Source organism: Pipistrellus hanaki (genome assembly GCF_964339955.1).
Source record: "Pipistrellus hanaki genome assembly, chromosome: 5".
NCBI classification, from domain to species: Eukaryota; Metazoa; Chordata; class Mammalia; order Chiroptera; family Vespertilionidae; genus Pipistrellus; species Pipistrellus hanaki.
The window spans coordinates 25241572-25254523 of NC_140507.1; the positions used below are offsets into that span (position 1 = coordinate 25241572).

A 12952-nucleotide genomic window follows, 5' to 3' on the forward strand; every position below is an offset into this window, starting at 1 on the left:
CCATATTTCTATAGATAACTGGTGCCGCTAATTCGTGAGCCTTTTGTGGTTTCTTAAGTATACTTTGGATTGGTTATTGGCTTTTCCTACTTCTGGTTAGGACTCATGTGGTTGTTTTTTTTTTGCTTTGTTTTTAATTCTCACCTGAAGATATATCTATTGATTTTTAGAGAGAGAGAGGAGTGGGGAAAGAGAGGGAAAAACATCAATGTAAGAGAGAAACATTGATCAGTTGCCTCCCACATGCACCGCAACTGGGGATTGAATCCACAACCTAGGTATGTGCCCTGACCAAGAATCGAGCCTGCAACCTTTTGGTGTATGGGATGATGCTTCAACTAGTCGAGTCGCTAAGCCAGGGCAGGATTCGGCTTTCTTAGGTGTAATGGGTTTACCACTAGTCCTTCCATTTATTCCCCTGCTTCAAAATTTTGTTACAATTAGGCTTTTCTTATTCTTTCCAACCTTGTAGCCTCCTTCCTTCCAGCATTGTTTTCTTTCTAAAATTTTGTATAGATTTTTAGAAGAGTTTCAAGAAGGGGAAAAATTAAATGTTTTAATTCAGTGTACCATCTTTTACCTGGAAGTTTCTATTAATCTGTTTTCATGAGCAGATTTTGATATTAAAAATTTTTATTCAGTATTTATATATCCTTTAGTCTCTATATTTGTAGTTAAAAGTTTTAGTGGAAAACTCAATAGGAGGGACAGGAAGATGAAGTATTTAGTGCAGACAGGCTAGGAGAGTTAAGGGGTTGGTTTGAAGGCAGAAGAGAATTGTTAGTCAACAAGGTCAGTTGTTAGAGTGGAAGCATTTAGAGGTAGGTTGAAATGATTAGCGTTCTTATTAAAAAGCTTTTTTTTTTTTTCAATCTTTTAAAATTGATTTTGAGAGAAAGAGAAAAGGAGAGAGAAAGAAACATCAACGTGAGAGCGAAACATTGATCCGGCTACCTCCTGCATGCCCCCAACTGGGGATCAAGCCCGAAACCTAGGCCTGTACCCTGACCAGGAATTGAACCAGCAACCTTTCAATGCCCAACCAACTGAACATACCGGCCAGGGCAGTTCTTTTTACCTTTCATAATCTAGGATCCTCTTGTTTGGTATCTCAGAGAACCCATAAAACAACTAATGATACAACTTTTTAAATCTTACTGTTTGCAACCAGTTTACATAGGATCTCTAAGGAAAACACACAATATTATATAAATAAACCCTACACCCTCAATATACTCTAGCTGAAAGTTCCATTTCGATAATTGAATAGGGCTTGCTGTTCAGGTGTTATATGGAGTTCTGAAACAGAATTTTGTGATTCTTTTTGCTGACATTTGCTGCCCTCTCTTGGACTAGTGGAGGAAATGCAGCTTCTATCCTGCATTTTTTGCTCTCCTTACTCAAACTGAGAACTAAAACATGGATACTTTTTTTAAAGAATTAAATCTGTTTTTAATGATGCACCAAGGGAAACTATTACCTTTCTTCTTTAAAAAAATATGTTTATTTTTGTATCTAAAGGCAAGAGTAGTCATTAAATGGAACAAGGCAGAAGAATTAGGGGAATACAGTGATTTGGGCTTTGGAATCTGGAGACTGGAGTTTCTACCCAGCTTGCCCCTAATCATGTGATCTCAATGATTTACTCCACCTGTCTGAGGTTCAGTTTCTTCACTGATACAGTGAAGAGGAGGAATATATTTGAGGGCTTCTCCAGGGATTGTTATTTTAGGCAAGCAGTCCCAGGTTATGTTATTTGTTCAGAGAAGATTTAATGACTAAGTCTCAGGCTCTGCCCTGAAGGAATTGAGTTTGGAAAAAGATAGAGGAGGCAGACAATCAAAAGACAGTTGTAATCCTCTACTAGTGCTGTGTGACAAACAAGTACCAATTACTGTGGAAACACAAGGAACAGTACCTGTCCAGTGAGAGGAGGGGTCATCCTGTAGGGCATCTTGGAGTTAGCCTTGAAGGCACAGTCTAGGCTGAGGGAAGCCGCAGCCTGGGGAAAGACGGTGGGGACACAGCATCATCTGTTTGGAACCTGTGGCTGGTTCAAGATGCCCAGAGAGTTTGAGGTGGAGGGTTTGTTGAGAGATGAGTCGAGGGAAAGAATCCAGAAATGTTATATGCCTTGCTAAGGAAATTGGATTTTGATGTGAGGGCAGTGGGGAGCTATTGAAGGGTTTTAAGTGGGGAATAAAATGGACAGTTTAGCATTTTAGAAATATTACTCTTGAATATATAATATGGAGAATGGAGTTGGTGTGGTGCATCCTGCTATATATGTGCAAGTTTCTACAGAGTAGATATATAAAAATCAATTTGTTGAGGTATAGTATATTAAATTTACTAGATAATGCTCATACTATTTTCCAAAGTGGCCATAGCAATTACATTGCCAACAATGTGTGAGAGCTTCCGCAGCTTTGTGACCTGACAGATATGAAATTTTTTTCCAATCTTGGTGAGTGCAAAATGATATTTCATTGTAGTTTTAGTTTGCATTTCCTTATTTATCAATAAAATTGTGCATGTTTCATAGGTTCATTGTTTATTGGATTCAGAATCCTTTCAGGTCTCTCTTTCTTTTTTCTTCAATGAGTCATATGTTAGTGATCTTAAAATTCTTTTTGCCTCTTACTTAAGAGAACGTGCTAAGGAATAGTTGGGCAGAAATCTTTTAGCTTGTGGGAAGTCACTTAGATCCTTTCCAGGAATTTTTTCTTCTTTTTTCTCCCAACTCATCTGGTATTTGGGAAGTTTCCCAGCATTTCACTGATCTCTCTTCTCCCTCCTTTTTCCCATTTCCTAGACTCTGAAGCGACTCATGGCAGATGAGGTAAGGAAATATTCAGCATGTGCATGTTCTAGCTCGTTTTCTACATTGCGATACTTACCAGTTACTATAACTTTGGTTTTCTATAACTTGTAAGTGGTATAAGTTCTGCTCTCAGAGCATCCCAGAGTGTTTTCCTAACTCTGCTCTGTGTTTGGCTCATTGCATGCGTTTCCTGGCACACTCATTGGCTTCCAAGGTTACTACTTTCTTTCATATATATATATATATGTATATATATGTATATATATGTATATGTATATGTATATGTATATATAATTATTTTTTAATTGATTTCAGGGAGTATGGGAGAGGGAGAGATAGAAGCATCAGTGACAAGAGAAATTTATCAATCAGCTGCTTCCTGCACGCCCCCTACTAGGGATGGAGCCCACAACACAGCATGTTCTCTGACCATGACCTCCTGGTTCATGGGTCCGATGCTCAACCACTGGCCCACACTGGCTGGGCTCACTTTCCTTAAACTTCAAGCAAACTTGCAGTCTGGATGCCACTCATATCACTTGAAGCTCCGTAATGTTTGCAGATACTTGCTACTATTATTTTTAAACAGGTAGAGCTGAAAAGCTGCAGCTTATCAGTGACTTTTTTATTTGAGCGGCTCTACCTGAGGTTTGAGGAATGGTTCATGAGCATCTTGTTGGCAGAAAGGTGGCATATCTACCCCTGAAGTACACTGTATTCTTTGCAAGGGGATTTTTGAAGAATATGTATTGAACTTTGCTGCCTACATAAAACAAGTACTATGGCATGTCCAGAAGAAAGGAAAAGGAATGCTCTCTGGTTTTAAGGCAGGGGTGGGGAACCTTTTTTCTGCTAAGGGCTATATGAATATTTATAACATCGTTCTCGGACCATACAAAATTATCAACTTAAAAATTAGCTGCTGTGTTTGGTCAGACATTTAATTAACTCACCCCTAATGCCTTGGCGCAGGGACAGACCAAATTATTTCGAGGGCTTTATATGGCCTGCAGGCTGAACATTCCCCACTCCTGTTTTAAGGCTTATTTATTCTCTGTGACTTACATCTATTAAAATCTATGGAGTGGTTCTCAACCTTTCTAATGCTGCGACCCTTTAATATAGTTCCTCATGTTGTGGTGACCCCACCCATAAAATTATTTTCATTGCTACTTCATAACTATAATTTGGCTACTGTTATGAATCATAATGTAAATATCTGTGTTATCTGATGGTCTTAGTCGACCTTGCTAGTGGTTCTCAACCTGTGCCTAAGACTATCAGAAAACAGATATTTACATTACAATTCATTAACAGTAGCAAAATTACAGTTATGAAGTAATTTTATGGTTGGGGGTCACCACAACATGAGAAACTGTATTAAAGGGTCACTGCATATTCTAGGGTCATGGTTACCTCTGAAAGGGAAAGATCCGCTGAGGGCTTGGCCAGATTTATTATGGGATAGCTAGAGGGAAATAAAGGGCATTTTATTGAGAGAGCTCAGTACATGAAATGCTGTTAGTTCTGTGCTACTAGACATGGCAGGGGAGCTCAAGAACAAAGTTTTCTCTTTTTAGAGAGGTTCCCAAATCTTAATACTCCAGGCCTTTTGTTATTGTAAAAGATGAGAGTACAGAGTCAGTATACTAAATTAGATATTAGATATGAAGAAGACTTTTTTTTTTTTTTTTAATATCAGAAGATTCTTGGACTAACCACAAACCAGAGGAATCGTGTGTAGAAGAGGCTATTTGATGTGTATGATGAAAATGGATCACTGCTAATACTTTTTTCTCTTTCTCAGCTGGAGAGATTTACCAGCATGAGAATCAAGAAGGACAAGGAAAAGGCCAATGCTGCTCATAGGAATTCATCGTATGGGGAAGATCCCACATCACAGTCATTGCAAAATATTCCAGATGAGCAAGTTTTAATACTTTTTGAACAGATGCTGGTAAGTTTTCCACCCCAAAATGTTGTTTCTTTTTTATAATGAATTTGGGCATAGTGGGCCTTTTTTTTGTGTGTGCACGTTCTCTCTAACTATTCCTTAATTACAAAGAATCCCAGGCTTAACAGGGAACTTCTTAATAACAGTCCCATTAATGAAGGGACTAAATATATAAGTACTACTATATAAGATTTGAATCTATGAGTTAGGCTTGGAAATGTCTGACCATTAACCACCTTGTTAATATCTTTCTGCCCTGCATCACTTTAGCCACAAAGACATAGGGGAGTGGATCAATTCATGTGGTAGTATAGAGACTTTGGGTTAGCCAGAGTAGATAAAGTGTTGAAACATTCACAGTGAATTCTGTACAAAGAAAAAACTGAGGAATGGAAAGGCATCATTAGCACAAGGCCTTCTATTTAATGGTGAATCTAGAAAGAGAATTCTGATGCTATAATCACTAAGAAGACCTTTAAAGTTGTGACTAAAGTCAGTTAAGTAATGACGTATACATGGATGTGGCTTATTTTGCTGTTCTTAGTGAGGAGCACTGAGTGGGGAGGACACTCAGTGAATGTACATTAGTGATAATTCTTGGAAAGTTTTGAGTACGTGCTTTTAAGATTTCATAAGACTTATATAATGCCAGGATATATTATCTCAGATTCAAATAGAGACTAGTGCAGGACTCACTTAATTAAAAGCATGAGCCTAAAATTCTTAAGATAGGACCTGGTAAATAGTAAATACTCAACCAGTACTATTATTATTTTTCATTGAAGTTTTTCATCTCTTAGTGATCCAAGTACATTAAGAGTCTGAGTGTGATCTGTTGAGACAGTATCCTTGCTGGATTACAAATTTAGATGTCTTTAGGGCTAGGGAAGCAGCATAAATAAGTAAAACAGGCTAGATAGAAGATGATAATGAGGACTGTGGTAAAATGAAGGAAGACTTTTGACATTTTTGTTAGTTCCTGTAGGTTTGGTAGCATTCCAGTTGGGAATACTGGTCCAGTAGTGGCAGATATTCTATTTTTTAGAAGAAGCTAGAAATTTGTAATAAAAAGCCCCCACCACAATAATTCTTTAATAGATTAAATATCATAGCTAACATCCAGAATTCCCCAATTATGTCATTTAAAAAAATACTGTTTTTTAATTCAAATCACAATTCCATATAAGGTCTATTATACCTAATATCCCCTTAAGTTTCATTTAATCTATAGGTTTTTCTATAGAAACAGTTTGGCTTGTAGAGTTTCTCCCACAATCTGAAATTTGATGATTACATCTCTTGATGCTAGAAATCCATATTTTTATTTGAAGTTTCCCAAATTTAAAATGTTGGGCTAGCCAACCAAATATACTTCAATGTGAAGGCCATTACTTGGCAACTTCTGTGTTCAATTTAGCTGTAAAATGAGGGAAAAGGCACCTGGAATTGAGTCAGAAAATGTCAAATTAATGCTGCTATTTGGGAGCAGTGACCCCCCTTCACATATACACAAACACTCCAAGAAAAAATAAATTATATCCATTGTTCCCCTGTGTTTGCCTCATTTCAGATAATATTCTGGACTTTTTAGGGTTAAACTTGTGCTCACTGAGATGCTGGGCTCAAACACATGGTTACACATGTCATAGGCTCAAGTAGAGCCTTTTCCTCATGACACACTGCAGGCTGTGTCTGCTGAGGGGCTTTTTCAGTCCAGTGGACTGTGTGAGGTAGGGATAATGAATGTTTAGGCTCTAGAGTGCTGCAGAATTGGCTGGTGTCGATTTTGCTGTTGTTTGAATGTCAGTTACTTAGTACTTCATTTTGAAGAAATGATTAAAGTCCATTCTAAGTGCAAAAAAAGTGTGCTTTTTGTTCAATATAGTACAAATATAATTTTCATTTAATATTGAATCCATTTATATTAGGAAAATGTTAAGTGTATCTATAATAATAAAAGTGTAATATGCTAATTAGACCAGACATCCTTCCAGACAACCTTTCGGGCAAAGCTAGGGCTGTGGGCCGAGGTGGCCGCTGCAGCTGGCAAGGGCTAAGGCAGAGGCAGCTTCTGCAGCACCACAGTGGCGGTGGGGGCCAAGCCCCTTGCACAAATTTTCTGCATCGGGCCTCTAGTATGTATAAAAATGTCTACAAGGATTTATACTAAAATATTAACCACATCTGTCCCTGAGGAATGTTCATCATCTGTAATGGCTGAGATCTCTAGGGATCAGGAAAATTTATTTATTCAATAAGCATTTAATGTGTTCAACTCTTCACTAAGTATACAAAATATTAAATACTGAAAACTTGTAAGGAAGTTAAGGCAATTTCGTTTTTTCCCTTTTTCCTTTACTAGGTGGATATGAACCTGAATGAGGAGAAACAGCAGCCTTTGAGAGAGAAGGACATTATTATCAAGAGGGAGATGGTGTCCCAATACATGCACACCTCCCAAGCTGTGAGTTCTGGGGCAGGTACCCCATGTCACACTTTGCCCTTATCTTGGACCTGTTTGTTTTGCCAATTTCCTAGAACATTTTATGTCTGTATCAGTTCTGTTTCTTTCTGTTATAAAAACCTACTTGTTTTTACTTTCACTTAAATTATCATTCTCACATACTTTTTGTCTGATTCAATTTTCATGAAGTGTATATGGGGAATGGGATGGGAAATTCTGTGTCTCACATAGTTTGGTGGTATGTATGATGGATATCTGTCTTGATATTATTTAAACTGTATTGACTAACACAAATCCAGTTTATGACTGGGTCCAGGGTTTACTAATCTCTCTATGCTCCTGTCTAGGGCATGAGCCAAAAGGAGAGCTCTCGGTCTCCCATGATGTACATTCAGGAGTTGAGGTCAGGCTTGCGGGATATGTCTCTGCTCAGCTGCCTGGAGTCCCTTCGTGTCTCCCTCAACAACAACCCTGTCAGGTGAGATTTTTGAGGTGGTATCAGGAGTAAGAGCTCAGGGTTAGAGTTCACGGTGGGGGCTGATGATCAATAGAGACAGGGAAGTATGAAAATGTCATAGCTAGGGAGTAAGGAGTTGCCAAAATAAACTTTGCTTTTGTACAGATGAATTTATTGATGTGATTTAATGTTGCATTGTCTATGACTGTTCCTTACAGCTGGGTGCAAACATTTGGTGCTGAGGGCCTGGCCTCCTTGCTGGACATCCTTAAACGACTCCATGATGAGAAAGAGGAGACTGCTGGGTAAGGACTTCCAAGTTTTGACATCTTCTAGGAAGAGAGTAGTAGAGGACTTGGCTATTTTCTTTAAAAGAGAAAATAGCAGTTAAATGTAAAGTTATGGACTAGGGCTGTGGTCAGCAAGCTGCAGCTTGCGAGCCACATGCGGCTCTTTGGCCCCTTGAGTGTGGCTCTTCCACAAAATGCCCCGGCCTAGGCGAGTCTATTTTGAAGAAGTGGCGTTAGAAGAAGTTTAAGTTTAAAAAATTTGACTCTCATAAGAAATTTTAGTTGTTGTGCTGTTGATATTTGGCTCTTTTGACTAATGAGTTTGCTGACCACTGGACTATGGGTATATGCTCTTAGCTGAGAATGGGTTTTATCGTAGGGGTGACTAGAAAAAGAATGATGATTATAGATACAGGAAAGGGAGGAGGAACTTAAATTTCCTGGTGAATGGCAAGGATATATACCACATAAGATTATGAGTCTCTCAGCCTAGGTTCTCATCTCATCTGGAAATAGGGTCTGATTTAGTCTAGAGCTCCCCTGTGATCTGATCTGAGTCATATCTAATCTGGAAGTCTTACAGTACACTTCATCAGTTCAGAACGAGCTTTATGACAGTCTTCAGGGTTAGAGTAATCTTGGGGATACCTTGGATTATCTTAGCTTTCCTTGAAGCCAGCCTGACCCAAAGCAACTTCTTTACTTCCTGGAATCTTTCCAAAATAAGACACAGGCCTGTACCTCCTGAATACAGACTTCAAGTAGTAATAGATGGAATATTATCCTGATAGAATTTAGTACTTAGAAGCGTAGAGGGAATTAATGGGAAGATTTTAATTTAATACTAAATCTTGGATTTCGAGAGAATTAACCAAAGGTCTTTGATTGTGGGGATCCCTCTTCAGCTACACAAAGTGCCACGGGCTAGAATTTACTCAGATACTAGTTGGGGATGTTCCTTAGATCCTTGTTTGCAAGACTGAAAAGTCAAATGGGAGAGGGTATAGAATAAGGGGACTTCAGTGATTATGCTTTCTACATGCAGGAGCTATGATAGCCGTAACAAGCATGAGATCATTCGCTGCTTGAAAGCTTTTATGAACAACAAGGTAAGATTTTTCCCCATTTGAACCCCATCATGACCCCTATTATTTCTCTTCTATTGGCAAACTCCAAAAAGGACCTAGGAATATGAAGTTCAATATTTCTAGCTTTTCCTTTTATTATTATGACTTTTTTAAAATATATTTTTTATTGATTTCAGAGAGGAAGGGAAAGGAGAGAGAGTGAGAAACGTCAGTGATGAGAGAGAATCACTGATCAGCTGCCTCCTATTCACCTGCCATTGGGGATTGAGTCCGCAACCTGGACATATGCCCTGACCGGGAATCGAACAGGTGACCTTTTGGTTCCTAGGTCGACACTCAACCACTGAGCTACACCTGGCTGGGTTATGACTTTTGATTGCCACATATATATGCTTCTTTGGGCCTTTTTCCCCCTAGTTGTAATGTGTTTCAGAGAGTAGGGTCATTTTTTTTTCTTTCTTTTTATAGTTTTCTTTTGTTAATTCTTGAATTTCCTGACATAGTTATTATTTTTTAAAGGTTTATGTTTGGGTTTGTTTCTCCAGACAGTCATACTGTTAAAATCAATATATCTCTCTCTCTTCCTTTCCCTCCCTTCCTTCCCTTCCTTTCTTTCCTTTGTTTTGTATTTAAAACCAGGGAGCCCATGGTTATTTGTTCCTGAGTACAAATCTGTCTTCCTCACTATTTAATTTTATATAACTATATAAACTTATTCCATTGGATTGAGGGGCATTAAAAAGAAACATAAAAATCCAAGATTTTAACTCTTGGAAGACATAGAAGTCTGTTGTGAATCTATTAGAAAATTACTTTGCCATGCTAATTTCTGTTTGGCTCCATTGGGGAAAGTATACTATCCCTATATTAGTTTGCTGTGACAAAGTATTACAAATGGGTGTCTTAAACAACAGAAACCTATTGTCTCACAGTTTTGGAGACTAGAAGTCCAAGATGAAGGTGTTGGCAGCGTTGGTTCCTTCTTGAAGGTTGTGAGGGAGAGTGCGTTCCCTGCCTTTCTCCTCGCTTCTCGCGGCTTCCTGGCAGTATCTGGCGTTCCTCGACTTGTAGCTGCATCTCCCCAACCTCTGCCTTCAGGGTCACAGGGCATTCTCCTTGTGTGCACGTTTATGTCCACATTTCCCTTTTTCATATGGACAAGTCATTGGATTTAGGATTCCACCCTATTCTTATATGACCTTGTTGTAACTGGGAATTAAAACTTCAATGTATGAAGTTTTGAGGGAAATACCATAATGACTCCGAAATGTGTCCTGTGTTAGATGCTGTCATCTTTAAGCCTCCCTTCTCTGTTTTTGTCCTGCCAGTTTGGAATCAAGACCATGTTAGAGACAGAAGAAGGAATCCTGCTGCTGGTCAGAGCCATGGATCCTGCTGTTCCCAACATGATGATTGATGCAGCTAAGCTGCTTTCTGCTCTTTGCATCCTACCACAGCCAGAGGACATGTATGTGACAAATTATTTGTCTTCTCCATTCTCTTTTTTACCATCTTCTGTAGTGTAGAGGAAAATTGGGTTGCTTGGGTGGCCACTTGGTTTTAAACATGTATTTTTTCTCAGACATGAACACTGTGAATCTTAATATTTAAGGAAGGTTGTTAGGTGATGCGGCTATCCTGAATGTACCACTCGTTATAGTCAGATAGCTCCCAGATCTCCATCTGTATTGTCTAGGGACAAGGGTTTCTTTTTCCATTAAAAAAGAAAAAAAATCAGGAGCAACACAATATTACTTTTTAAAGTCCAAACAACACAAATATATAAAGTGAAATTTACCAACCTTATGCCTTTGGAAAATCCAATTCTGCAGAGATAACCACTGTTAATGACTTGGTACTGTCTCATATATCTTTTCTAGCACAGAAAAATGTATTGCATTTTCTAGATTCTAAGATACACCACTCCAAAAGATGGTATTCTAGAACTAAGAAAAAATGGCTTTTGCCTACAAAACCAATTTCATGTACAATATAGATTTTGTTGTTGTTGTTGTTGTTGTTGATTTTTTTTTTTTTTTTTTTTTTTTTACAGAGAGGAATAGAGAGTTAGAAACATCTATTAGAGCAGTGTTTCCCAAACTTCTCTCATGATGAGAATCACCTGGTGGAGTTGTTAAAACACAGATTCCTGAATCCCAACTAAGAAGTGCTAAACTAGAATTTTTGGGAACATACAGGTAAAATTGTATACTTAACTAGTGCTCTAAGACAGATTTTATATACAGAGCACTAAGTTAGGTATGCAATTTTACCTATATGTTCTCAAAAATTCTAGTTTAGCACTTCTTAGTTGGGATTCAGGAATCTGTGTTTTAACAACTCCACCAGGTGATTCTCATCATGAGAGAAGTTTGGGAAACACTGTATTAGAGAGGGAATCATCAGTCAGCTGCCTCCTGCACAACCCCTTCTGGGGATGTGCCCGTAACCAAGGTACATGCCCTTGACCGGAATCGAACCTGGGACCTTTCAGTCTGCAGGCCGACGCTCTATCCACTGAGCCAAACCAGTTTCAGCTACAATATAGATTTTTATTTTTTGTGGAGATGTTTAACAAAACTAAATCATACCATTAATTTTTTTTCAGCTTGTTTCTTTTTATTTAAGAGGACATTCTAGACATTCTTTTATGTCAACATTTATTGATATCTCTCCTGGCTATTTAGCTTTCTATATTCTGTATGTTGCATAATTTATTTAAAATTTTTTCCATTTTTAAAACATACCTGGCTCTAGATGATAAGAATTTTTACTGTTGCAAATGATTCTATAATGAGCATCCTCGTACATCAGGAGTGGGGAATGTCCAGTATGGGCTGTATAAGGCCTCTGAAATCATTTAGTCTGGTGCTGCCAAGGTATTAGGGGTGAGTTAATTAAATGTTTGACCAAAATAGCAGGCTAATTTTTAAGTTGATGGTTTTGTATGGCCCGAGAATGATATTATAAATAGCCAAATGGCCCTTGGCAGAAAAAAGGTACCCCACCCCTGTTGTACATTTATTCTTTTACATTTATTCATGTTTGATTTCTACAAGTAGGGCAAATGTTATGTGCATTCAACATCGATATTAAATGCCCCTCCAAAAGTTGTACCATAGAATAGGGGTCTTAATTTGGTTTTTATAGATAGGAGTCTAGAAATGGGTTTTAAGGTGCATTTTTCTGAAGAGATCATCCTTAGCTTTCAGTAAATTCTGGCTCTTGTTCTAGATAATGAGGAGAATAATGTGGGAAATCCAGACACTGGTAATGTTCTATTTCCTAACTGATCTGTGTCTCTGCATAATCTACTTGCTATCCGTGTCTTTGTCAGAGCACCTGGGCAACTCTCTCCCTTTCTTTTCTCCTGGGCAGGAATGAAAGGGTTTTGGAAGCCATGACAGAAAGAGCTGAGATGGATGAGGTGGAACGTTTCCAGCCACTGCTGGTTGGATTAAAAAGTGAGACCTCCATTGCACTCAAGGCATGTATATCCCCTGAAACTGGGCCCAAGAGTAGAATTTAACATGGAAAAACTTAAGTTCACTTGACTTTTTAAGAGAGCACATGGAATGGATCCCAACTATATATTTTATAATTTGTTAGGAAGGGGAAATGACTATCCTTCTCTCCAAGCAGGCAAAGAAAGAACTGTCCCTCATTATGAAATGGGGAAAAGATTCACAAATTAGGCCTAGAGCAAAGTATACTATCAGATCCTTGGAATTACTTAGACCTCTGAGCTCTCCAGACCTGTGCTCAAACCAGGTCTTATTGCTCTAGCAAAAAGTCATTCTTGTAGCATTTTCTAGGTTGTATTTGGGGTCCTCAGAATGCATGTAAGAAGAATGAAATCTTTATATCTAGGAGTT

At 38.3% G+C, this 12952-nt stretch overlaps 1 protein-coding gene across 1 annotated transcript in view; it reads left to right on the forward strand.

Annotated features, from left to right (window-relative positions):
• DIAPH1 (diaphanous related formin 1) overlaps positions 1-12952 on the forward strand; it is an 84047-nt gene that overhangs the window by 23550 nt on the left and 47545 nt on the right. Inside the window, exons 2-9 of the mRNA XM_084884928.1 lie at positions 2816-2842; positions 4632-4781; positions 7141-7242; positions 7590-7720; positions 7918-8004; positions 9035-9098; positions 10406-10545; positions 12456-12564. Of these exons, the coding sequence (XP_084741054.1) occupies positions 2816-2842; positions 4632-4781; positions 7141-7242; positions 7590-7720; positions 7918-8004; positions 9035-9098; positions 10406-10545; positions 12456-12564 (810 nt within the window). The remainder of the gene's footprint in view (positions 1-2815; positions 2843-4631; positions 4782-7140; positions 7243-7589; positions 7721-7917; positions 8005-9034; positions 9099-10405; positions 10546-12455; positions 12565-12952) is intronic.